This window comes from Lepidochelys olivacea (assembly GCF_965140295.1).
Source record: "Lepidochelys olivacea isolate rLepOli2 genome assembly, chromosome: 10".
NCBI lineage: Eukaryota > Metazoa > Chordata > Testudines > Cheloniidae > Lepidochelys > Lepidochelys olivacea.
This window is the reverse complement of record NC_140420.1, coordinates 81,069,797-81,097,464: the sequence shown is the minus strand read 5'-3', so window position 1 is coordinate 81,097,464 and position 27,668 is coordinate 81,069,797. Positions and strand designations below refer to the sequence as shown.

Sequence of the window (27,668 nt, the reverse complement as noted above, 5' to 3'; positions counted from 1 at the left end):
ATCACATTAAATTACTGTTAAACTTTTAAAAGAAATCTAAAACTTAGTTACCCCTGAGCCATCTTCAGTTATCTAAAATGCTGACACTATACACTAAGTACTGCATTTGATAGAAGGGATTTTGATTTCATTTTTAAATGTTTACATATGAAGGGATTTTGATTCTAAAGAGTCTGTTTTCCCTCTCTGTGTGTGCGCAATTCCCATTAGCGTTAATAGAGTTATGCAAACACATCAGGGGAAGAATATACCCTTAAGTGTTTATGTTTATGTCGAGAGAAAATCCTATGAGCGTCATAGTCTACTTCTTCCAAAAGGAATTTTACATTACAGCGAACAAGTAACAGCGCATCACAATAATGTGTCTGGAAAAAACATTAAGCAATTCAGAAAGTTACTGGATTTTCATTAACTAGTTTGCTTGTCTGAAGTTTTTGTAATAGGAGGGTCTGCTCTAGTTAGTAATGTATTTCATGTTTTTTGTACGTATAAAATTACACCTCTGAAAGATAACTACAAACACAAACCATAATATATACTACTTATTCAGAACACAATCCTCTGAACGCTTATGCACACGGACGACTTTTCTGACACAAGTAGTTGCCTAAGCATGAGCAGGATAGAGTCCTAAATGGAAACATAAGATGACTAAATAATGTTCATGTGACAACTAAGCCAATCTTTGTAATCTGAATGCTCATAAAGCACTCTGAAAGTGGAAAGTGCTAAATATTATCATTAAAACATTCCAACAGAGGCATGAAAATCCATCCTTACTCTTGCTGGCATATTGGTAAGAGATAAGAGGGAAAGTTAACCTCCTTTCTGCATTTCTTGACTATGGTCAGTTTCCATATAATCATAAATCTTACATTATATGGAAAAAATAAGCTAATTTATTTGTTTTTTTGTTTTAAAGAGGAGGAGAAGAGTAACAATTCATTCACGTATAATTGTAAAAATACATTAATTTGTCCGAGAACAGGGATGATTCTGTATACATATTTAAGTAACAGCTCCAGGCTATTTAGAGACAAATTCTGCAAACACTTATACATGTAAAACCGCACTGAACTGAGTAGGACCTATTCAAGTAAGTGTTTGTAGGATTGGGCCCTTACAGTGATGAAAATATATCTATTCAGGGAGTTAAAAAAAATACACAATACTCACTCACCAGACCACAATGCATCTTTGGGGCTATTATGATCAACCATGAAAATACATATTTAAGATGAATTCTATTTATATTAAAAATACTTATGGAAAATAGTTGCTTTTACTTACCAGTCATATTTCAGAGTCTCACTGTCTCAGATATTTTATATGTTAAAAAAACTATCATTTTTTAAAAATGCCATTTTTAATTAGAAGAGCAAAAAGCATCTTAAATTGCTCATCATGTGTTTTGCTCCTAATATGAAAATATATTGACAGAGCTTTTGAAAATATAGAATCAGCAGACATAATAAAATTTCAATGCATACACAGCCTAAAAAAACCCCCCAATGCTTCCATGATGAAAGTTGCAACCCACAGTCAATTTTTTATGTAGTAATGTACCACTATCTGTAATAGATACATTGATACTTTCTTAACTAACGTGATGTGACTATTACTGAGACAAGGTGGGTGAGGTAATATCTTTTATTGGACTACAGTGATGCGACTCTGTAACTCTAAAAATGATGCTTTGCATAAGTACCTCTTTTTTGGATTTTCTCTCAGAGGAGAGGGTTAGTTGAAAAATATAGATAAAAACTCTATGTTGTGCTGAAACATTGAAAACTATTTCTTTCAATCAGCAAATACTTTTATTCACAGCAGGTAAAAAACGGAAAGACTGGAATATTTCTATGTATGTCCATGAAAGTGTCAGGAGAATTTGCTTAAAACAGTTTACAAAAACAGGAAAGAGAATGAGTCCTATCCTATTATTCAATAACCATGTTCATGAGGCATCTGCAGAATCTAACCATGCATAAATTAGTATGTGTAATACAACAGTTATTTGCATAACAATAGCAAGTTAATAGATGCTTAAAGAGCATAAACCAACACCACCTTTAAATCAAACATGCCTCCAGGCACTCCGGTCTGTACAGACCAAAATACTTAGAAAACAGTGATCATAAAACATATCAAACCATAAAAAAAATTCAAATAATTAATTGTATCCCCTGAACTTTTCCACTTGCTTTCCCCCAGAAAGAGGAATAATTTTAAAAATGGTACCACAGCTTTTTACTTTGGATTTTGTCATTCATCTTGCAAGAATATTTTAGAGTTCAGAACTATCTGAATTGGCCATTATTTTTGGAGACTCATGATTTTTAGGAATAAGCATACAGGTAAAAGCCAAATTCTCCACAAATGGCATTTTTCAAAAACACTCAGAACGGGTCTTATTCTGCCCTCCCTGAAGTTCATGGGAGTTTTACCATGGACTTCAATGGGAGCAGAATCAGGCCAATGCAGAGTTTGAAAATTGCACCTGGTATGTAAAATATTGGCATTTTATTAGACCCTATTAAGTGAGAACATTAGGAAAAAAAACAAACCAAATATGTCATCCCACATCATATTTTTAATTCCTGAGGATCTTAAACCATTTTGACAAAATTCATAATCCGAATTAAAACTTAAAAGAAAGAGGAGCTACCTCTATCTTATTATCAGAGTATTATCACAGTAATTAAAAAATCCTTTAATCTCACAATAAAACAAACCTCATCCTCATCATAATCTCTTCCATCCTCCCAAGGGAAAAAAGAAATAGCATTTGAAAAGAAAAAAAAAAAGGAAAAAAAACAACAGTGATATACTTCTAAATGACTCCTTAAAGATATCACTTTTCAATTTAACAGGACAGATTTATTTGTATGTGGCTCAAATGTTCACAGTTGCTCTCTGCACCTTCATACATAGGAATGAATGTCACAGTGGCAAGCAGCAGTAATGAACAATCTTACCTGAGGATATGGAAACCTCCCAAGAGCAAGCTGGGAAAGAAAATAATATTTGTCTAGTTATATAGATTTGCATGGTGGGCATATTTTCTTAAAGAGAGAAAAGTACTTATCTCTCACTATTGTACAAATTGTAAAAAATATATGTGAGCAAAAATAATCCTGAGAACACAGTTAGAGCTGTATTTAGAATGGAGTTATTCACAACAATTTATGCTTCATTTACAAACAAAATTAAGGCTTTGTTATAAAGTATGCACACTTTTCATTTTGACTTAGTCAACAAAAACATGTCTAAACCTCCAGGTACCATGTGCCATGTCCCAGTTTTCTATGAGCTCCTTAAATGAAACCATCGAGTCTCAGTAGTGAGGCAAATGACACTGAACTTTACTAATTATATCTGCAATGCATGGGTATCCACACAGCTTTCACTAAATTCCCTAAATCCTGTTTAGCACACACTGGGTTCAGGGTAAAATGTGGGTTGGATCAGAGGTCAGTCTCCTCCTTGGTTGTTTCAAAGTCTTTGGCCAGGAACTTTGGGGGAAGGGAGAGAGCATGGAATCCACAACATCACACACTGTATTTTCTTTAATTCTATTTTAGGTTATATACAAAATAGAGTTGACATATTGCCAAAAATTGTTTTTAAATGGTAAGTAATATATTACTACAGCACCTGCTAATGCGGGTACAGAGTAAGGTCGATTATTTCCAAGATAGATTCCAATTTTTCTCTTGTTGGTATCTCAGCCTTACAGTACTTTTGTTAAACCACACTTTTTCAAAAAGTCATTTTGGTCATTTTTAAGTGATCAGACAAGATGGGATCTGTAATAACCAGCAGCTGTTCTTCTTGTGCCACTGACTCACCATATAACCATGGGCAAGATACTAGAGCTTTTTAGTTCACACATAAAGGCCAAAACCAGCAGTCCATTGCCTCTACTCAGGCAAATACCTCATGAGGGGACAACACGAGCTGTGCCTAAGCATATCACAGGGTCGGACACAAAACAGGTATAATACAAGCATTGTTGAGAGGCTTAATTAGGTCCGTAAAACTTGAAATGCTCAGGGGAAAAAAATTCTGAGCAGAAAAGGTCTTGAGGCATTTGTGTAAAAGGCAAATGTGACAGGCCACAAAAAAGGAAAGTGAGCTTTTTTTGTGATCGAGAGAGAGAGAAACTTTGCTGCATTTAGTTATGATCAATAATGAATTTCTACAGACACGCAAAGATAATGAGTAGGGGCCTACCAAGTTCAAGGCCATGAAAAATGCATCATGGACCGTGAAATGTGGTCTCCCCCCTTGAAATCTGTGTAATATAGGGTAAAAGTACACAAAAGACCAGATTTCATGGAGGAGACCACAGTTTCTCAAATTGGGTGTCCGGACCCAAAAGGCAGTTTCAGGGGGGTCGCAAGGTTATTTTGGGCGGGGGGGGGGGTCACGGTATTGCCACCCTTACTTCTGCGCTGCCTTCAGAGCTGGGCAGCCGGAGAGCAGCGGCTGTTGACCGGGTGCCCACTCTGCAGGCAGCAGTGCAGAAGTAAGGGTGGCAATACCGTGCCAGGCCATCCTTCCTTCCTTCTGCGCTGCTGCTGGCAGCGGCTCTGCCTTCAGAGCTGGGCTCCCGGCCAGCAGCCACCGCTCTCCAGCTGCCCCGCTCTGAAAGCGGCGCAGAAGTAAGGGTGGCAATATCACAACCCCCTCAATAACCTTGCACACCCCCACAACTCCTGTTTGAGTCAGGACCCCTATAATTATAACACTGTGAATGTTCAGATTTAAATAGCTGAAATCATGAAATTTACAATTTTAAAAATCCTACGACCATGAAATTGATCAAAATGGACCGTGAATTTGGTAGGGCCCTAATCATGAGCTATAAAAGGGCTACTAACTATGTACAGTAACTTTTTTGTACATGTATTTATTACATATGTTATGAGAGTTGCACATGGTAATCTCCATGTGTCATCGGAAGATTCACTCCAATCTCTTCTATAACCATATCAGTGGGAGTTTGCATAGTGATTGAGGAGGAGCTGTTATAGTTCATCATATCAATAAGTGTTGTTTAAGCCTCCCTACTAACACTGACATGACAAGACATGGGTGGCTCAGAAAAACAGTGGGCTATTGTGTCATTCATCATTCTCAGACTCTCATTCAGATTTGGTTTTAAACCGCAAAGGAAATTACCTCTCCAAAAATTAATGCTAAGGGCTTGATTTAAAAATCACAAAAGTGAGGAAATGAAAAATTAAGACCTCCACTGAGCCCTTAATTCACCATAGGAAAAGGGATTGTAGCAACCATAATATGTATCATTCCACCCGCGCCTCACTAAAATCCCTCCTACAAACTCACTTCTGCCATGTAGCCCCCAACACTAACCTGTACTATAAACTGTGCTAACTTCACACCAGAGGTGCAATATGGCAAAGAACCCTCCACCCTGTCCTCACCACCCTCTAAAGAGAAGAGATCTAAGCTAATGTCTTCCTCTGGGTCTCTCTTCTGTGTCTGTCTTTCGGTAAATTCTTTGGGGGCCAAAACTGTCTTAATTTTTATTTCTGGATGCAGCACTGAGCTCAATGCTGCTGCTTAACAAAATACACTCATCATCAACAGCTACAACAAGCAAAGGAAAATAAATGAGGTGAAGGCAGGAGGCTATGTCTCTTTATGTCATTTCTGTCTCCCTCACGGCCTTGAGCCTTCCTGGCTGGTCAAACCTGGTGAGGCAAGGCCCATTGTGAAGAACACAAGTACCTTCTCTCCTTAGAGCTGAGTGTATCACTCAGTGACATGATTAACTGCTGCAGGCCTAAGGACTGCGTATTACAGTTGGGCTAGCATAGAAACCTGCAAGTTTTAGGCACAATGGAGTGAGTGTAAGAGAAAGGAATCCTGAATGTTCTTACTTTTGTGGGTTTAATTATTACCATTACATATTATATTAACACAAACACACAAAACTATATCATCTCATGACACAGCAGGAGGAAACTCAGGGCTGAGTTCTGTAGTCCTTACTCGGTACTTACATGGGCAAAACCCTCACTGACTTCAATCATGACTCCAAACTCTTCATTCGAGTCCCAGCTGCCAATCCCTTTCCCTAATCACTAACTCTAATGGGAGTTTTACCTACATGAGGACTGCGGGATCCGTCCCTAAATGTAGCAGAATAATTGTAGAACTAATTTTCTGTCAAACAAATAAAAAGAAGTAAAGGAGCTTTGAAAAGACATGAGTACATGAAGAATCAGTTCTTCAGAGGCTATAATCAATTAACAAAACAAAACAAAAAACCCTAAACAAAACAGATTTCCTCAGGTAAAGAACTTCACTGACAACTGCAAAACAATATAACAACAAAGCAGAATGTGACAGTCCTGCACCTCCTAGAACCATTATTGTGTTGATCTAGTCAGAGGGCTTTTCCCCCCCTAAGATTGTCAAGGTATTATAAATTAAGAAACTTACCAAAGAGTATGTAATCTTCCCTGAAATAGCCTGCAGATATGTCACTGTACTAAATGTGTTTCAGATTTAATGAAGCTTTAATGTCCTTTTTAATTTTGCCTGTTTCTATATCACCAGGGGTCGAGCAAGGCAATCAGCACTCAAGAGGGTGGTTTGGTTTAAAACTAGAAAAACTCATTTGCTTATGAGTTGCACTGTATTTTCTTAATTAAATTTACTGAGTAAAATGGTTTAAGTTCAGCCAACCAATGACCTCTGGATGTAAATTTAGATTTATAAACAGGGTAACAGTTAAAGTAACGGGAAAAAACAACCAAAAAAACAAACAAATTAGAGCTATACCAATAGGAGTTTTGTACCCTTTCTCTTCTTTACTAAAGTCATTTAAATATAAGCCACATAAGCCCAGTGAAAAATGCAAAAGATACCAAGTACAGAAGCAGAGGTAATCTATCAAAAATTGTCTCCCATCCTCTACTTTCACACGAGGAAATTCAGGAAGGGTTTCATTTAAAAAAAAAAATTCCTACTGGGTTTAAAACAAAACATTTTAAATCTGAACACTTAGGGTCAGGAAAGTGCTGAGTATTGTACATGGGCTTTGATATCATGGAGAGAGAGACGAATGCTCAAACTCTATGGGCCTGATTCTCATTTGGAAGTATAAAGGTTCTTTAAAAAGTCAGTGTAAATTATATTGCCAGAGTGGTACAAAAGGGCTTTAGTATAAATGAGAATTAGACCTTGAAAGGATCTACCGGCCAGGAATTTGTTTTTAAACAATGCTATTCTACTGTTGTACTGTGAAACAACCACATGTTTCAGTCCCACTGCTTAATGATCTTCCACTACCCACATGCTGCTTACAAGTGTCAGAAAGCATCACATTTTATTTACATAGAAAAGTAGCATCCTAGAAAAATGTAAAATTTTAATCTTGCACTGCTATTAACCAAGGTTCTGGCCTTGCAAACTATTTAGTACTCCTGTGAGTAGTTCTTACATGAGTACTCCCATTGAGTTTCACAGAACTACTTGTGGGAACAATGGTTGCAGGATCAAGTTCTAAGTTAATAACTGATAATGTTATACATCAATAATCTCAAATGTCTAACTTATAATAGTAATAATACCTTGAGATCTTGGGATGATCAGCACCATACATGTTGTAAAATGTTTTACAATATCCAGGGGAAGATTTTCAAAAGCAGAAAAGGGTGTTATGCACTCTACTCTCATTGAAAGTCAGTAACAGTTGGATGCCTAGACCCCACAAGTGTTTTTGAAAATCTCTCCTGCCTAAGGTTTATAAAGCTTTTTTTTTTTTAAATACATAGAAAAACTGATCCAGTGAGAGCTTAAAGGACTTATCAAAGTCACCCAATAGACTCATCAGTTCTAGCGAACAAATATCTTGCTCTAACCACTACACAAAGTTGCTTCTTTCAAAAGTTAGGAATTGACACTTGATTAACAAGCTTACAAAGGGATGTGTTGCTAGTAAGAATTATTACTGTCATTGAGCAAGCGTGGAAGAACAATCTGCATCCTGTTCAGAAAGTACCAAAGAAGGAAGTTCAGAACATTTTTTTAGGACACTCAAGTTACAAAGTCTTCTACTTAGATTATTGTCTATGCTGTGCAAGTTGTTTTTAATTTACAGTTATACTGAAAAGCATGGGATGTTTTATTCTTAATTTAGACACATTCCATGTTTCTCAGCATAACTGCAAATTGAAAATAAGCACTTACAATATTGCTAGTGATCTAGCTGAAGGAGGACTTTATAGTCTGAAATGTTCTAAAATTTGTTCTTAATTACCTTGTGCACATTTTACACAATTAAATTTCCATCTAAGGATTTTGCATTTAGATTGTGCACTGCAGTTAAAGCCTCATTTTATGGAAAAGCAGCCTCCACTTCGGAACATTCAGACACAGGAAACTTTAAAAATCAGATTTAACTACTGGATTACATAAAATTCCCTAGGTGAGATTCCATTCCAAGACCAATTTATACATTCCTAGATAGATGGCTTAAAATCACCTGAATCTCTTCCAGTGAGGACCTTAATAAATATTAAATACCTCAAAAACTACTCTAAGATTTTTCTCTCTCTCTCATATCAATTTCACTGTCCTCTTATTGCACAGTAAAAAAAAAAAAAATCCGAAGGATATAACAGCAATTTACCAGTGTTAAAGTGCTTCTGAGGTTAAACTGACAACAAAGAAGAACAGAAACACAAAGCATCTTGAAGTAGGGTTTCAATTAAATGTGCAGGATTTAGTAATGCAGGACAAAGAAAAAGAGTTACAAATTAATTTAATTTTCTGCGTACAGTTTGCAGCTGCACTCCAAAGTGTCTGGGGCTTAAGAACAAAGCCTTGAAAGGCCTCAGAGTAAGGAAAGCTTCAATTTTTAATGTATAACGCCATTAGTTGATAACTTGTGGAATCTGCGACCCCTGCGGAGGGGCATAAGTGCGAGTAACAGAGACTGATGAAGTGACATATTTGTTCATGTCTAGAACTATGAGGAAGAAGCTTATTACTAACACCATCAGCCCCAACAGAACTATGCCCTAATAACCTTTGAGACATTTCCTGGTTCAACATCTCTCTCTATAAAATATATTAAAAAGCCAAACTTAATTCACTTTAATTAAGGATAATTAGTTTCACTTTTGCTTTTTTAAAACATGAACTATAGAAAATGAATTGCAAATTAAAGATCACCTCTAAATTCCATAGTTCTTCCAATCTGCAGATCCTCAGAATTATATCTGATTTTATATATAAGGTTCTGCAAAGGTGCTGATTCAGAACAGTGTTACTTCTTATCCTTCTATGTCTCATCTACAGAAATTATTGTTCTCCTTTATCCTTAAGGCTACACATACCTCAGTCCCCAATCCTGTAAACATGTGCACAACTCACATGGGTAGTCCACAGAAGTCCATGAGACCGCTCATGTGAATAAAATTACATGGGTAAAATTACTCATCTGCCAGGTGGGTGTTTTAACCATGGCAACACAGGGTCATTCCCATTCTCTCTGGTGCAAAGACTATTTAAGCATTGATCCACAGTGGAACCGTCTTTGGGCCAGAGAGACAGAAAGGGAATAACCCCATAGTCCAGTGACTAGGGCACCCACCTAGGAGATGGGAGACCCATGGTCCAGTTTTCCTGCTCCATCCACTCTTCCATTATTGATCCACAGCGCAACCGCTTCAACAAGAAAGTTTGAGGGGCCCCCACATCAGAATATCCCCTATCTCAGTGGTTAGAGCACTCTCCTGAGAGGTGGGAGACTCCTGGTTCAAATCCCTTCTCCCCCTCTGGGGGAGGAGGAACTGAACATGAGTCTCCCACACCCCTGGCAAGTGCTCTGGGCTGAAAGGTCTAAGGTAGGCGGCCAGCACCATCACGTAAGGGACCTGGTTCGGTAGGCATACTCAGAGACTGCCTACCAGAGCGGGTGCCACACACAACATAGGCAGACCCCACACACAACGTGGGGCTCAGATGCCAGTTAGGCATCAGTGTGCATGCTCAGACGCAGGAACACAAGCACTCAGGGAACGTTTACTCTGAAAAATGTGGGCGCCAAGAAAGTTTAGACGCCTATTGGGGGAGTTTTGTGGATTGCAGTGAAACCAAAACCTGGGACTTAGGCAGCTAAACCCCAGAGGTTTAGGTCTTAAGTACCTTTGTAGATCTCACTAAGTGCTTAAGATTTTAAAATGTACTAGTCACAGGGACATAAAGCACAACTCTATACCATAGCAATTAATTAACAGCTTATAAGATATTAACAAGAATACAACACAGGCTCCACTCTCATTCAAAACCTTTTGGCCCAGATTTCGAAGTCGGTTATGCTGGCACAAATCCATTGAAGTAATGGTGCTGCTCAAGTAATGGTGCTGCTCTGGATTTACATCAGCGTGAAGATCAGATTTTGGCTCACTGCATCCTCCATAGCAGACCTCCTCACTGCATCCTCCATAGTAATAACAACACAGCAAGGCAAACACAGCTGATAAATATCTCCAATATTTTGTTATTTTTAAAACTGAAGATTGGTTATCACAGCTGGTATTTCTATGAAGAGAAGGCCACATTAATATATATTTTATATATTACATATAGACACACACAGTGCTATTCCCATCTATCTATTCAGGGACCTAATTGTTTTATTTATTTCACTTCTACAAAGCTTGCCCACTGTGGCTTAGCGTTGAATGCTGAAAAACATGATACATTGAGGTCTCAACCTGGGCAAACTGTACCTAAACTTACACTTTATTGCAGCTTAGTTCACAATCTTCACCTAATATAGGGTTACATCCCAGTGCAGCAAGCGGATAAATCATCCTAGAATATTACTCTGGCTAAGTTTAGCTGTGAGTGGAGCATATGTGCTTCCAAGTCACTGAAGCAAAGGCCCATAAAATACACTAATTACTGGAAGTTATGGTCACTGAGTGATTGATAGCGCTCTGCAAGGCAACTTCCCCATTTTCAGCTATTCTGACGGGCCTCAACCGCCACAGAGCAATTATTAATTCATGACCCAACCCTCAGGCACTGATACCTTTACTTCTAATTCTGCTACTACAAAACTACTGTTATGGCTGGACACCGTCTTTCTTCATCCTGATGGCTGGGTAAAGATGATAAAAGTGGAACCCGTGTCGACTGGTGTTGTTTAGATACACTACCCAAAAACAGCATAGAAAAATAGACAATTTTTTGTTCTAGATGCCAGTTTCTAAAATGTTTTGCTTTGCACAAATCTAATAAAATATGCCTAAACAATGTATTTTGCAGAATTAAGAACAAATTTACTTTAAGTTATTATGAGGCAAATCCTGCTCATCTTACCCATAACTAGTCCCCATGACTTCATATGGACTACTTGCATGAGAAAGGCAATAAGTGATCGCCTGTTGTATGAGCAAGATACCCTAATACCATTCTTTAACACAGTCGTTCTCAACCAGGGGTACGTGTACCCCTGGGGGGTACTCAGAGGTCTTCCAGGGGTACATCAACTCATCTTGATATTTGCATACCTTTACAACAGGCTACATAGATAGCACTAACAAAGACAGTACAAACTAAAATTTTATAGGCAACGATTTGTTTATACTGCTCTGTATACTATACACTGAAATGTAGGTACGATATTTATATTCCAATTAATTTATTTTATAATTATATGGTAAAAATGAGAAAGTCGGCACTTTTTCAGTAACAGTGTGCTGTGACACTTTTGTATTTTTATGTCTGATTTTGTAAGTTTTTAAGTGAGGTGAAACTTGGGGGTACACAAGACAAATCAGACTCTTGAAAGAGGTACAGTCGTCTGGAAAGATAGAGAGACACTGCTTTTAAAATAACTTGAGAAAGCTCATTTAAAAAAAAAGGAGATGTGCCATTTCTTTTTGAGTTGCCTGCGTAGACAGTTCCTACTGGATGGGTGACTGCTTCTCAAAAACATCACTGCAACTATTAACAGTCAGGTCAAAAACTCAGGATCCAATTCCGCTCTCAGTTACAATGTGAAAAGAAAAAACAAAAAGTGGTATGGAAACTGAATTACCCTCTCACCCCTAGAGCTGGTCCCATTAAGTTAAGGTCCTGGCACATAGGCGAGGTAATGCTGGGAACCCTGCACTGCCAAAGACCAGGCTGTATCTCTTCTGTGGGCAAACAGAGAATTTCAGTCTCCTGGGTTTTTTTATCCAGCATTTTTCAGAAGCACTAAATTCACTTCAAAATATTTTTTAAAACCTCCAGCTCTGTGTATATTATCATTATTATGGAGTGATTTGCAGCTACTAAAGTAACAATCCATCACATTCAAGCATTACTGGGTACTTGGGTAGTTGGTTATAGAAGTAACGGTGATCTTTATTAGTTTAAAGGGATGCAGTAAGAAAAAAAGTTAAAGCAATTTAAAACACATCATACTGTATCTACTGAAATGTGCTCAGATCCATCTAATGTGTTCAATTAATTTAACAATTACTCGCTTCCTCAATGTAAGAGTTAAGAAATAATACTCTTGTAACATGTTTATTTACTGCTGACCTGGTGTCTTCCGGAAGCAGGTTGTCTAAATGACTACAGCGATAACAGCCGGCACCGGCCTGATCCATACTCTCCAGTTCAAATCTTTATTTCTTTTTTAGAGGACTCTAATAAAACTCATTTTGGTTGTAACAATGGGTTGGGCTGCAAATTGAGAGACCAGGCCTCAGCGCAGAGGCAAATTATTCCAAAATTAAATTGAATTTGCTTTTGACAGAATTTAGAACACTGTGAATTTTCTTTAGACAGTTTGTGTACATTTCTTTTTGACACTCTGAATTTACAGGCCTGAGATAAGAAGATAAGAACAGCCACACTGGGTCAGACCAATGGTCCATCTAGCCCAGGATCCTGTCTTCCCTCAGCAGCCAATGCCAGGCATTTCAGAAGGAATGGACAAAATAGGCAATTATTTAGTGATCCATGCCCTGTGCCACTCCCAGCTTCTGGTAGTCAGAGGCTAGCGATGCCCAGAGCATGGGGCTGCATCCCTGACCATCTTGGCCAATAGCCATCCTCCATGAACTTACCTTATCTAATTTTTTTTTAACCCAGTTGTACTTTTGGCCTTCACAACATCCACTGAAACAAGTTCTGCAGGTTGACGGTGTGTTTTGTGAAGAAGTACTTCCTTTTGTTCGCTTTTAACTTGCTGCCTATTAACTTCATCAGGCGACCCCTAGTTCTTGTCTTATGTAAAAAGATAAGTAAGACTTCCCTATTCCTCCAAACCATTCATGATTTTATAGACCTCTATCATATCCCGCCTTCGTGGTCAGTTTTCCAAGCTGAAAAGTCCCAGGTTAAGCCTCTTCAGTATTTTCTTTCATAATACAGAAAATGTGTAGGTAGTTTTCATAAATTTTTTTTAAACTGGATTACATGTTCATAATGATCTGCATTATATGGATACAATGCAGAATTCCAGAAAGTTGCAGGGACAGTACATATTGTGACAAAGTTCCTTTACCTTGGTGGGTCTTGCGCTTATTGGCGGATTTGCTCGCCTCAAAAATTGACGGCAGCCCTCAGTTTGGCCGTTTTAGTGAACCCACAGTCCAGGTCAACTTCTCCTGTGTCTGACCAGGAATAGGGAGGTTTGGGAGGAACCCGGGCCTGCCCTCTACTCCGGGTTCCAGCCCAGAGCCCTGTGGAATGCAGCTGTCTAGAGTGCCTCCTGGAACAGCTGTGTGACAGCTACAACTCCCTGGGCTACTTCCCCATGGCATCCTCCGAACACCTTCTTTATCCTCACCATAGGATCTTTCTCCTGGTGTCTGATAATGCTTGTACTCCTCAATCCTCCAACAGTCCACATTCTCACTCTCAGCTCCTAGCACCTCTTGCTTCCAGCTCCTCACACGCGCACCACAAACTGAAGTGAGCTCCTTTTTAAACCCAGGTGCCCTGATTAGCCTGCCTTAATTGATTCTAGCAGCTTCTTGATTGGCTACAAGTGTTCTAATCAGCCTGTCTGTCTTAATTGTTTCCAGAAGGTTCCTGATTGTTCTGGAACCTTCCTTGTAACCTTACCCAGGGACAAGGGACCTGCTTAACCTGGGGCTAATATATCTGCCTTCTATCACTTTCCTGTAGCCATCTGGCCCGACCCTGTCACGATATTAAGATTTACATACACTCTACCCTTGAAGTAGGGCAGGAAGACATAAGCATGTAACACTTCTACTTCAAGCTCCACCCTATCACCTAACTTTTTGGTGCAATTTAGCATGTGGGTTATCTACAAATCCAGAAGTGATCAAGGCTCTGGTTATACAATGTCCATTGTCCACCTATCTCCAATGGCCTGTTAGAATAGTTGTTATGCATAAGAATGCTCTTGCTGCCTTCCCTAGGGCTACATTCACAGGATTAAGTGGTGAAGAATTCTCTGTCGTGGTCTGTGGCTTTGGAACTTGCTTCTCCTGATGGGATTATCTAAGTCTGCATTTGGGGACTTTTAGAATGTGGTTTTAATTTGTCTTAAGTGCAGGGTTTTCAGTTACGTGACTTTTGCTGTTCAATGGGCAAAGAGAACATTTATGGGTTACTAGTTTAGGGCAACAGTAAGTCCTTTAAAAATGTGTTGTAATGGGGCCCAGATACCATGGTGATGGACAGCTAAGAAATCCTGGTAATCAAGTAAATCTTAAGTGCTCTAGAAATTTGTGTCTGGATTTTGCACATTAGGATTGGCATGTGGATTTGCATGTCAATGTGTTTAAGACTCTCACAAGAAATGCAGCCCAAAGCTTCACATTGCAACACACTCTTGGGACATGTTGCAAGTGTCAGAAAAACCACTATGGTTCTAGAATCAACATAACAGAACCTGCAGTGTAACCCCAGAGGATATAAACAGCTGCCAGGAGGCTTTCAGGTCTCTTCCCCTCTCCCATTAAAAATATATATTTACTATAAAAAAAGAAGCATGAACTGTACAATAACTTAAAATTCTGTCACAAATTCTCAAAAGTCAGGACATTTCCAGTTAAGACTGCCTCTCTATCCTAAACATCTCCTGTTTGGCCCGCTATTTTGATATACCTGGTATGTAAAATCACGTACGATTCTGAGGCCCTTGCTTTACACAGGGCTGAAATGTAATTCTCATTTGCCTTTTAAGCTTGACCTTGCCATCATCATAAGTGCCTATTTTAATTAATGTTCTTGCTGCTTCTGCTCTGTGCAGCCTTTTGACACCACGGATCATTTCATGCTCCTGGATTGCTTCCAGGAGTCATGCAGACATTCACGCTTACCTCTTGTCACAATTCTGCACCTATCAAACTGCTCTCACTCAGTCTCCAGTGGCGGCTCTAATTCCACACCAAGACCCAGCTGTAAGGTATTCCACAAGCTTCAATTCTCAGTCCTCCCCTCTCTTCTACCTACTCATGATAAAATTGACCCCTGTGCAAAGGTACCACTTAGATCTTCAAAACAGGGTTGAAGTAGGATTTAAGTGGTGCTGGCCCTTTACCCAGGGATGAATTTGACTCATGATACCAGCTAAGAATCCAGCTCATAATCTCTAATGTAACCTTAACCACTTCTACATTGACAATATTCAACTGAACACACATTTCGAATTCTTTACACAGATTACTCCTTGTCAACTCCCTCGCCATGTTCTGACTATGCACACTTGTGACTTTGTGTCAGCTTCCTACATCTCAAAGATAGAAGTGTTCCTCTTGCTCAAAAGGGAGTATCCTCAATCAGAACTTCATTCTCTTCTAGCACCTCTGCAGACTCACACCTTCTATTTGCCTCTGCTTCTTAGAAGCTTGGTATTATCCTTGACCCTAAAGTCTCATCTTTCCACATCTACATCTGCAATCTCCCTGTCACCACCTCTGTGTTATTTGCCCAAGTACTGTATACTCAAGAGTCAGTATAAAAAATCCCTCACCATTGCCTGAACGCTGCATGTTAAGTAATTTTAGTTTATTTATCTGGAAAAACATGCATGTGTGCCTGAAATACATATATGCTGCACACACATGCACTGGAGAGTTAATGCTCAATTAGGGTGTCTATGTATTGAGGTACATGCATAATTACTGAAAACACAAAATAACCTAATAATCTGCAACATCTCTTAAAACTCCATGTTAACTTGACCGCCACACACAATTACTAAGTCCCTCAAGCTCTAGTAAATACACAAATAAAAGAACACAGACACAAATTACTGTAGATGATCAAAGGAAGGTTCTATTTCACAGGACTGCAAACCATATTTTTATCATTATTACTGATGTGCAAGAGCATCTCTTTCCTGTATGGGATAATATTGATAAGCTTTGCAGGAGAAGTGATTTTTTTAAGGTGGGGCTAGAAAGATAAAGACAGAAAGAAATGCTGCTTTCGTGAACCAAGCATGGAAGAGTGTTGAGACTGAAGGATACAAAGGAAGATGTGAAATGGGAAGCACACCTTTAGAGTATATGGAAAGTCAAATCACCCACGTTCAATTCCCAGCTCCAACTCTCACTCACTCTATAGCTTTGACAAATCATTTCACCTTTTTGTGCCTCAGTTTATTATGATAAACAATTAACACTTGTTTTTGTATATAAAATATAGGCCCTAATCCACAAACTGGATCTGCTAACATGGACCGCTGTGCCTGTGAGTTGCCCCAATCAATAGGTTCTATGCTCATGAATCTGATTACAAGATCAGGATTTATAATTTTAAATTATTCGGGTCAGTGACCTAGTTATTTTACACATCTGTAAGGTGCCCAGTACACTGTTGGCATTACACAATCAAATAATGATGCTAATAAAAAGTGCCCCATCTGTAAAATAGGGTCAATAATACTTACCTACCTCGGAGGAGCATTTGGGTATTAGTTAACAGTTTGTACAGTGTCTTGTAAATATTAAGTCAAATATAAGTACTAGGTATTATATGCAGAAAAATCAAGTTTTAGAAACAAAAACCTCAGCTTCCACGTATTTCCCCTTAAACTTATTAATTACTGCATATTACGGACTAATACACTGCAAAGCACGCCTTCAAGTCTTTTTGCATTGTAACATAACTAAAAAGCATCTTAAGACAAGAGTGCTCATTATTAAAAAACAACAAAATATGTTGTTTTATTTTCAACTTTATTGATGTTTTATTTTTGTTAGGTAGCGCTAATGTTCACTTTCAGACAGTAACCCTGTAAACTAGGCTTGGAATTGTATTAATTAGAGATTAAAAAGAGCTATTAGATCATTCAAACTATCCTTCTCCATGTGCCAGGCACAGTTCTCTGAAAAACACTGACTGCAAACTGCACTTCAATGTAGCCCAAGCTGCCTGGAATACATTTTATGACTGAGTTATAAACCCCAGAAAAACAGTGTTTATAATGAAAGTGCTGACACAGTCTTCAGTGTAGTGACAGCAACGCCACTGGTTTAAATTGAACTTGTTTTGTCAACCAAAAAGCACTGAAATAAAACTACAGCTAAAAACCTCATGAAAACATACAAACTATTTGCTATGAAATATCTGAAAAGAGGTTTATGGATAACACCCCGAATTAATGCACCTTTTTAAAAGAAAAAAATACAAACGCCACAAAAATAGCAAATGATGTTTCCTTTCCTCTGGAAAGAGAGAGACCGATCCTGTGAGATGCTAACTGCTCTCAACCCCATTTATTTCAATGGGAATTGAGGGTGGTCGGCATCTAACAAGATGGAGCTCATCAAGGTTAACTTGTTCCATTTGCCTACTCTTTAACCTTAGCCAGCAGACTTCTTGGTCAGCGTTCTTAAACTTTAAAAGTAACCAGTTTCTCATTACCCACAGCACTGTAGCAAAGAAATTTAATGTATTTTTGAGGTTTAGATTAAATAAAATTAGAAGATTGTAACAACTGAGTTGAATCATCACACATCAAACCAGATCTCGGTATCTTGGTCCAATATATTATTTCCTGTCAATCAATGTGCTCTAACTGCTAGAGTGCCGGCATAAGAGTTTGGATATTTTAAAAAAAAAGTGAGTTGAGACAATTTTAAAATCCTAGAATAAACTAACTGCCCTCTCTGCTTTATCAGCCGGAGCCTGGAATACTGTACCACCAATCCCCATGTCAACAGACAGTGTTACTTTAATGACAGTGACCTTGCGTGGCTCTTTGAGCTTCTTCTTCACCTTTCTTGAGACATTTTTCTAAGCCACTGTCCTTGCTCTCATCATTTAACACATCACTCAAATCATTCCAATAAAACAGCGATCATGTTGAAGAGAGGTCTCAGAGGACCAGATGACATACCAATTAACAAAGAACACAGAGCCAAATTGTTCTGTGCATCTGACACACTAAGGAGAGAAGAGCAGTTTGAAAAGGCTTGCGGGAAAAGAGCAAATATAGACCCAAAATGTCCCCCTAATATTGGCTGATATGATATAAAAATCAGTATTACAAAGAGAAGCTGTAAATTGGCTTCTAATAATCCTTGACACAAAATCACAGGTTAAATAAAATTCAGTATCTAAGGCCTTGTCTACAATGCCACTTCACAGCGCTGAAACTTTCTCACTCAGAGGTGTGAAAAAACACCCCCCTGAGCAATGCAAGTTTCAGAGTGGCAGTGTAGGACGGTGCACCAGCGCTCAGAACCACGCTCCCAGTGCTGGTAGCTATTCCCCTCGTAGGGGTGTGTTTTTTACAGCACTGGGAGAGCTGTGAATACACAGCCATGGTAAGGTGCTGCCACAGAAGTGCTTTAATGTTGGTAGTGAAGACATAGCGTTAGTCTACCAAGAAATTATTCAGATTTTAGAGCCTGTCGGTACTGTTATGAGCTGGGTGAAACCTTGCTATGGGTTGACTTAAAACCCCATCGAGAACAGTTGGTGTGAACTAACCCTTCAATTAACATAACTGGAAGCACAAGCCCCCCACGTGAACCTGCTCAGGAGCTTTTGGCGGAGTATTGTTTTGGGTAGGGGGTACGTGTGTGTGGGAACAGAAAATACACACAAACTGAGGTCAGAGTGAAGGAGCAGACGAAAGCATGATGGTTGACCCTGCAAGAAACCTGGGAAAAGGTTTTGGGGTCAGGGATGAAGATTAAAAGAGTGCTCTTGGTACTGTGAGAAAAATAAGCTGTTTCCTGCTAACTGATTCCCTCTGTGTACAGAAACACAAGACTTTGTACATTCTTTGTAAATAAACTGAACTGCATCAAAGAAATACCTATCACTAATATCTACTCCCAACTGGAACACCCAGGGCCTGACACTTTGACTAGTTGCTCGGGTTGAAAAGGGGCAACCCTGGACTCTTGTCCATGGGCACACATCACTGTATATCCTTCGCACTCAGTGAATGACCTGGTAAATACACGCTATGGATGATTTACATCAGAACAGAACTGAACCAAAAGTCTACCCTGGTCAAAAATGAATGCATTACAATTTCACTTTAGCCCCCCATTGACTAAACTCACTTACAGAGACTGCGGTGTGGTGGCATGAATACATTTTGTATTTCTCCCAAAATTCTGAGAGCGCTCCAGTGATGTAACCATTGACAATATTGGCTTCCAACTGCAGTAAATGAATTAACAGCACTGCATCCCTTGTGACCCATTAGCATATATCATTATTGTATATTCAGAGTTAGTTTTAATCAGTCTTGGAAACAAGATTGACAAGATTTGAATGCAATAATTCAAAGTTAAACAAGCAACCCATGATGCCCGTATTTTCAACCTGGTTAAGTTTAATCATGTATTTGGCAACCAATATATATATATTTAATGAGGTAACATATGAATGTCTTGGTTAACTACCAGTTCTCTATGGGTCAAATTCACCCAGATACAGAGGGCCAGCACAAAGACTGTTTCCCATTTAAGCCCTTTCTTGTGCTGGACTTCAGCACAAGTCTATGCACCACTGGCCATCTGTACAGGAGGGAATTTCACTCTAAATTAACATTATTTGACATCTACCAAAAGAGAATGGAATGACTGTAGGATTCAATTGTCTCTTCATTTGCATGTGAAAGAGTATACAAAGCCAGGACAAATCTTTCTGAGAAGGCCCAAGCATATCTTTGGTAGAAATTTTTTCTAGACACTTAGATGGCAAACAATGTAATCCTTTTGGAAGTATATGACAACCTGGAGGTGTTGCTGATTCCCACAGAGGCTAGGAGTTTGAGATGACAGGCGGAAAGAAAGAAGACAAAAGCAATGATATGGTGCCAATGATACAAGATAGGCAAAGAATACCAGGGATCTAACTAATGGTCTCTTGCCTTATATTATCCACAGGCCTGTGTGCCCCTTAAAAAGCATTGTATGCACACTTAAGTATGAGCATGACCTTTAGTTCGATTTTGTTAGATGATCACTCTGGGATACAAATGTAGGGTCTTCCAAACTTTTGCTTGTTTTACTCTTCCCGCATTCCTACTTAGCCTATATTAAAATGGGACACATTATTTATACTAAGGTTGCCATCACTGTTGCTCCATGGGTGAGCCATTAGAAGTTCCTTTCATATGCTGTGGTCATATTGTCATCAGGTAGTTCTCCCCACAAACTACTAATATATTTTTAAATATTCTAAGGTAGTAGAAAAGCATAAAAACAGTCACACCTGATCTCTACCAGCCTCCAATCAAGAGTCTTGGGTGAGCCCAAACACAATGACTAATTCTGAAATAAGATCAGTCACCTTTCCCTTTTTCCTGGCTCAGGCCAAGCTGATTTCACTGGTCAGTTGCTCCTCAAATGATTGGCAGTTCTAGTTATCCTAAGCACTCAAGCTCCTCCGTTGTTTTCTACAACATAGGATGCCCACCTTTGTAAAGAACTAGGAGATTTATGTTTGAAGAACCTCAGATTTGTTCTAAGCAGAAATACCAGACTGCTTACACTTTCACTGGATCAGAAGTTACCTTACTGTGAATGAAAATTACCAATATCACACTTGTAGAACGTACCTGTACCTCCCATTACAATATTTCTACCTGACCACATTCTACTTGCACAGCTTTGTTTCAATGAGACACTTCTAGGTGTGAAACAATGAACATACACGAAAAGTTGATCTTTTGGTGACTACCCAATACTAAACACTATAGTTAATCAAATGGTGAGAAATCCATCCCATCTGGCACAAAGCCACAATTATCAGGCTGTCTGCAAGGAACTCCACTGCGGTTCAGGGATGGCATTTATCCAGCTCAGCCTCTGGATCTCCACAGCCCTATGATGGCCCACCCTTAGTGGGTGAGTCTGCACTGGCCTTTTCAGACCGGGTATAGAACAACCCCACCCCAGTGGCATGCAGGGAGTGTAGAGATGTCCTCCCAACCCCACTCCACGTACCCTGATCCTCCCTCTCACTGCACAGCCCTACCAAAGGGCTTAATTGGTGCATACCGGCTTTCCTCACCTACATGGATTTGACCCACTGAGAACAAATCCATTCTACATACAGCGAAGAAACTTAGCAATGGCTAAGCTTATATACACAAATGGAACTTTGTTGTATAATAGGGAATATGTAAAAATAATTTGAATCTTAGATTTAGTTCAGTTCTTTCAATGTGCCTATAAGAACACGTATATATGTTTACATACCTCCATGAAGGAAATCCCTAAACTCCATACATCGGAATGAATCCCGTATTGTTCCCCTGAAATTCGTTCAGGCTGAAAGAAAGGAGGGGAAAAAATCTTGTTGAGCCTAGACAAGCAAACATGCATATCCCTCTCTTGAAGGTTAGCCCTGAACAAATAAATCAGCTCAGAATTTTGCAGGAATCTTAAAATTCAATTTGTCTAATCTGGAAAATAATGAAGATAGACTCATAGATATTAAGGTCAGAAGGGACCATTATGATCATCTAGTCTGACCTCCTGCACAATGCAGGCCACAGAATCCTACCCACCCACTCCTGCAGTAAACCTCTCACCTGTGTCTGAGCTACTGAAGTCCTCAAATCATGGTTTAAAGACTTCAAGGTGCAGAGAATCCTCCAGCAAGTGACCCGTGCCCATGCTGCAGAGGAAGGCGAAAAACCCCCAGGGCCTCTTCCAATCTGCCCTGGAGGAAAATGCCTTCCTGACCCCAAATATGGCAATCAGCTGAACCCTGAGCATGTGGGCAAGATTCACCAGCCAGATACCCAGGAAAGAATTCTCTGTAGTAACTCAGATCCCACTCCATCTAACATCCTGAGTTCAGGAGCAGGATTACCCCTACTGGTTTACCTTGATAGCTTTGTTTTCTGCCAATAAGTAAATTGAGGTAAACCCACATTTCTTAATCTAGGACAGACTTATTTATCACCTTTACTTAGGCAAAGCTGTCTAGTCAAACATACTAGGTTAGTCATAAATATGACACACTTTATTTTTACCTGGGTTCTGCAGCTGGGCCAGGAGCTCTGTCCTGCTCAGACATACCATCCTACATGGCCATGTATCTCGTAAACTTAGTCCAGGCACAGATGCATTAGCCATCTTATTTCGCAAGAAAACCAGCAATGTGCAGCTGCACAACAAAGCATCACAACAGGTTCTAAGACTCCATCAATGGAACGGATTTACTTCTAGTCCAGAGTGAGAGGTAAGGTACACCATGAACAAAAATATTGAGTAAAGGAATTGAATAGGGGCATGAGGAGAAACTGTTGAATTGGAATTCATTTGCAAATTGGATACAATTAATTTAGGCTTGAATAGAGACTGGGAGTGGCTAAGTCATTATGCAAGGTAACCTATTTCCCCTTGTTTTTTCCTACCACCCCCCCCCAAAGACATTCTTGTTAAACTCTGGATTTGTGCTGGAAATGGCCCACCTTGATTATCATGCACATTGTAAGGAGAGTGGTCACTTTAGATAAGCTATTACCAGCAGGAGAGTGGGTTTGTGTGGGGGTGGGGGTGGGGGTTTGGGAAATCCTGGATTTGTGCTGGAAATGGCCCAACTTGATTATCATACACATTGTAAGGAGAGTGGTCACTTTAGATAAGCTATTACCAGCAGGAGAGTGGGGTGGGGGAGGTATTTTTTCATGCTTTGTGTGTATAAAAAGATCTTCTACACTTTCCACAGTATGCATCCGATGAAGTGAGCTGTAGCTCACGAAAGCTTATGCTCAAATAAATTGCTTAGTCTCTAAGGTGCCACAAGTACTCCTTTTCTTTTTGCGAATACAGACTAACACGGCTGTTACTCTGAAACCTGTAATTAAACCAAGGTTACTTTAACAATTAGCAAGCTAATCCTTTAAAAGGGAATCACATGCTTAGCAATTTTCTTTTAAAACTCTTCAATTAATATATTAAACAATAAACAAGATTTCACTCAAAACTATTAACAGCCCATTTACAGAAATACAAGAACACTGTAAAATGAAACAGCTAGTTTTTATCTGAAAGCTACAATTCAAGCTTTCCAAGGTCAAGTACAGTGTGAAATGCAACAATAAAAGGCTCCATGAGACTTCTCTCCCCGCTGTGCTATTAATTCACCTGTCTAGCTAACTACCTACAAACCACTGGCTGTATTTCTAGTCTCTAATAATCTAGAGACCTTTCCAGAAAACACATTCCCAAATTAGTGCCAGTCCAACGTGTTTGGGGATGTTTACTCTGCACTGCTAATCCCAGGTTGAGGGCTTTTATCACAGCATGAATGTTAAGTAAAGAAACACAGAGCTGTCTCCGTTATCTTTATGGATCACCATTCTAAATAGCTTTCCAGAATTACCATGCCAAAAAAGGCAGCTGGTGTCAGTCAGAATGCTTAGGTTATACTGAGCTACATACTTACATAAAACAAGAATCTTATTACTGTGGCCACCAAGACAATCATTCATAAATACAGTTATCCGAGGACAGGTTTACATGAGAAAGTTTTCTGGTATGATTATGTGGGTTGGGGTGTGATCTTTTAATGGTATTTTTATACAGGCAAAAGCCATAGCATAGACAAAGTTATACTGGCCAAAAAGTGCTTTAGCCACTGTCATAAAAATAAAGGGAAGGGTAACCACCTTTCTGTATACAGTGCTGTAAAATCTCTCCAGGCCAGAGGCAAAACCCTTTCACCTGTAAAGGGTTAAGAAGCTAAGATAACCTCGCTGGCACCTGACCCAAAATGACCAATGAGGGGACAAGATACTTTCAAACCTGGGCCGGAGGGACAAAGGGTTTGTCTGTCTGTGTGATGCTTCTGCCGGGAACAGATCAGGAATGCAGCCTTACAACTCCTGTTAAGTTAGTAAGTAATCTAGCTAGAAAATGCATTAGATTTTCTTTTGTTTAATGGCTGGTAAAATACGCTGTGCTGGAGGGAAGGTATATTCCTGTTTTTGTGTCTTTTTGTAACTTAATGTTTTGCCTAGAGGGATTCTCTATGTTTTGAATCTGATTACCCTGTAAGGTATTTACCATCCTGATTTTACAGAGGTGATTCTTTTACCTTTTCTTTAATTAAAATTCTTCTTTTAAGAACCTGATTGATTTTAAATTGTTCTTAAGATCCAAGGGTTTGGGTCTGTGTTCACCTGTACCAATTGCTGAGCATTCTTATCAAGCCTTCCCCAGGAAAGGGGGTGTAGAGCTTGGGGGGATATTTTTGGGAAAGACATCTCCAAGTGGGCTCTTTCCCTGTTCTTTGTTTAAAACGCTTGGTGGTGGCAGCTTACGGTTCAAGGACAAGGCAAAGTTTGTACCTTGGGGAAGTTTTTAACCTAAGCTGGTAAGAATAAGCTTAGGGGGTCTTTCATGCAGGTCCCCACATCTGTACCCTAGAGTTCAGAGTGGGGGAGGAACCTTGACATGGTTTTAGAGGTGGGATCATTTTGAACCAGAAGCACAGCAGGATTTTAAAAGGGTTTGTAAAAGGTGATTGCAGCTGTAGGTTCTGTCTCTCTGCCTAGGGGACAGAGCAGCAGGCATAACAAAAGGATTTTTCTGTAGGCTGAGAACAGCTATCAGAGAAAAAAGGTATCAGGTTACAGCACAGCAAAATTTTACAAGCCAGTTTTTTGTTTTTTTTTTTCTTTCTAACTCTCGGGTGTAAAGTTAGTTAAAAACAGAGAGGTTAGAATGACAGAAAGCAATACCTAACAGAAACTGGAATTAGCCAGATTTGAGGCTGAGGAAAGACAAAAGGAACATGAAAGATGGGTAAAACTCAGACAGATGGAGATTGAGGCACAAGCGGCCAAAGAAAAAGAAATGGAGGCTGCCCACAGGAGAGCTATGGAAGCAAAGGAAAGAAATGGAGGAGGGGGAAAAAGAGAGGAAGCATGCTGAGGAGGAGAAGGAAAAAGAATCACCTCTGTAAAATCAGGATGGTAAATACCTTACAGGGTAATCGGATTCAAAACAGAGAGAATCCCTCTAGGCAAAACCTTAAGTCACAAAAAGACACAAAAACAGGAATACACATTCCCTCCAGCACAGCGTATTTTACCAGCCATTAAACAAAAGAAAATCTAATGCATTTTCTAGCTAGATTACTTACTAACTTAACAGGAGTTGTAAGGCTGCATTCCTGATCTGTTCCCGGCAAAAGCATCACAGACAGACAGACAGACCTTTGTCCCTGCAGCCCAGGTTTGAAAGTATCTTGTCCCCTCATTGGTCATTTTGGGTCAGGTGCCAGCCAGGTTATCTTAGCTTCTTAACCCTTTACAGGTAAAAGAGTTTTGCCTCTGGCCAGGAGGGCTTTTATAGCACTGTATACAGAAAGGTGGTTACCTTTCCCTTTACTTTTATGACAGCCACTATAACCTATTTAGTTCAGGGCACAAGTTATAAGCTACACTGGCAAAATGGCAAAGGGGACTATTTGCCGGTAGAAGCTGTCTTTACGCTAGCAGGGTTTGCTAGCATGGCTATACAGGTACACCTTTTCTAGTACAGACTAGACCCTAGCCTTCAGTTAGCAGCTAAATCAGATAGCTAGTTCAATCTGGCCATTTTTATATTATTTACTTTTTTTTTATAACAGGGAAGGCTTTAAGGTAGTAAAATAATTTATATTTAGAAATACATGGCGTGTAGTGGCAAACAAGTAGGCAGGCCTTTAAACAGAAATGCTATATCCTCTGTTCCAGTACGGAAAAAATATAGAAAATAAGCTGAAAATAAAAACTGAAAGGTACATGCAGTAAAAACAAAATGTGAAATACGAAGATGAATCCTGAGCAAGGGGAGCAGGAAACGATGTGTGTCTTGGAAATTACTAGAGGTGATCAACATTTTTTCAGCAAAGCTCTTTTACAAAATATTTTCCCACCTCCCAAACCAAAGCTTCTCACACAAAATTTATTTTGGTTGAAAGCTTTCATGTTTCAATGACGACAACAAAATCACAGAACAAAATATTTTTGTATGTTTGTTCTGATGGCAAAAATCCCACTCTTACTTTTTTACTTGCTGGTCTCTTCTTTTTCCCCCACTGGAAAATAGGTCATGATTGGGAGTGAAGAGTGAATAATCTGAGTGAAAGTGTCCCCCCAAACCTCCAAAAATATTTAAAAATGTGAATTTTGAAAAAAAATTCAAAACATGTTTAAAAAATTTTTATTGAAAAATTAAAAGTTTTGTATGAAATAAAAAAAAGTTCATTTCTTTTGAAAAATTTTCATGTAACATACTTACCTACTTTAATCACCTCTAGAATTTACCCTTCCAATACAGACAGCCACATCAAACTTCTTGGTTTGGGTATTTGTCCATGTAGTCATGCAATTGAAAACTAGGTTAGCTAAAAAGCTCCATGCAGGTTTCATAAGGCAGTTCTCACTTGACTACCATTTACCATACAATTGAAACACTCTTATGACCCAAGGGAAGACAAAAACACTAAACAATTCTGCCATTCTTGATATCTTGAGGTAGCGTTTCTGAGCACTTTCAGACTTGGAGAGAATGTGGCCTGCCACAAGATAAGTGGTGCATCACTCATGATTACCTGTGATGGACATCTTGCAGTTGGATACCTAAAGCAGAGGTGTTTCTCCTCAACCATAATGGATATTACAGAGGCAGAAAGTTAGCTAACGAGAAAAATCTACTCTAATAAATGATTGGGGGGCTGGGGCACATGACTTACGAGAGGGGCTGAGGGAACTGGGCTTACTTAGTCTGAGGAAGAGAAGAGTCGGGGGGGATTTGATAGCAACCTTCAACTACTTGAAGTGGGGGTCCAAAGAGGATGGAGGTAGGCTGTTCTCAGTGGTGGCAGATGACAGAACAAGGAGCAATGGTCTCAAGTTGCAGTGGGTGAGGTCTGGGTTGGATATTAGGAAAAACTATTTCACTAGGAGGGTGGTGAAGCACTGGAATGGGTTACCTAGGGAGGTGGTGGAATCTCCTTCCTTAGAGGTTTTTAAGACCCGGCTTGACAAAGCCCTGGCTGGGACGATTTAGTTGGGGTTCATCCTGCTTTTAGCAGGGGGTCGGACTAGATGACCTCCTGAGGTCTCTTCCAACCCTAATCTTCTATGATTCTATAATAAATGCAAACTAACAAAGGAAATGAGAACATCTTAAATAAGAATAATAGTATATTTAAATAGAACAAAT

At 39.3% G+C, this 27,668-nt stretch overlaps 1 protein-coding gene across 2 annotated transcripts in view; it reads right to left on the bottom strand.

The window, feature by feature from the left end:
• Positions 1–27,668, bottom strand: part of MAP2K5 (mitogen-activated protein kinase kinase 5) — a 212,626-nt gene that overhangs the window by 69,339 nt on the left and 115,619 nt on the right. For both annotated transcript variants that reach the window (XM_084641235.1, XM_084641236.1), the window contains exons 16-17: positions 21,699–21,770; positions 2,976–3,005 (exon numbers count right to left, since the gene is read on the bottom strand). In XM_084641235.1, coding sequence (XP_084497361.1) covers positions 2,976–3,005; positions 21,699–21,770 — 102 coding nt within the window. The remainder of the gene's footprint in view (positions 1–2,975; positions 3,006–21,698; positions 21,771–27,668) is intronic.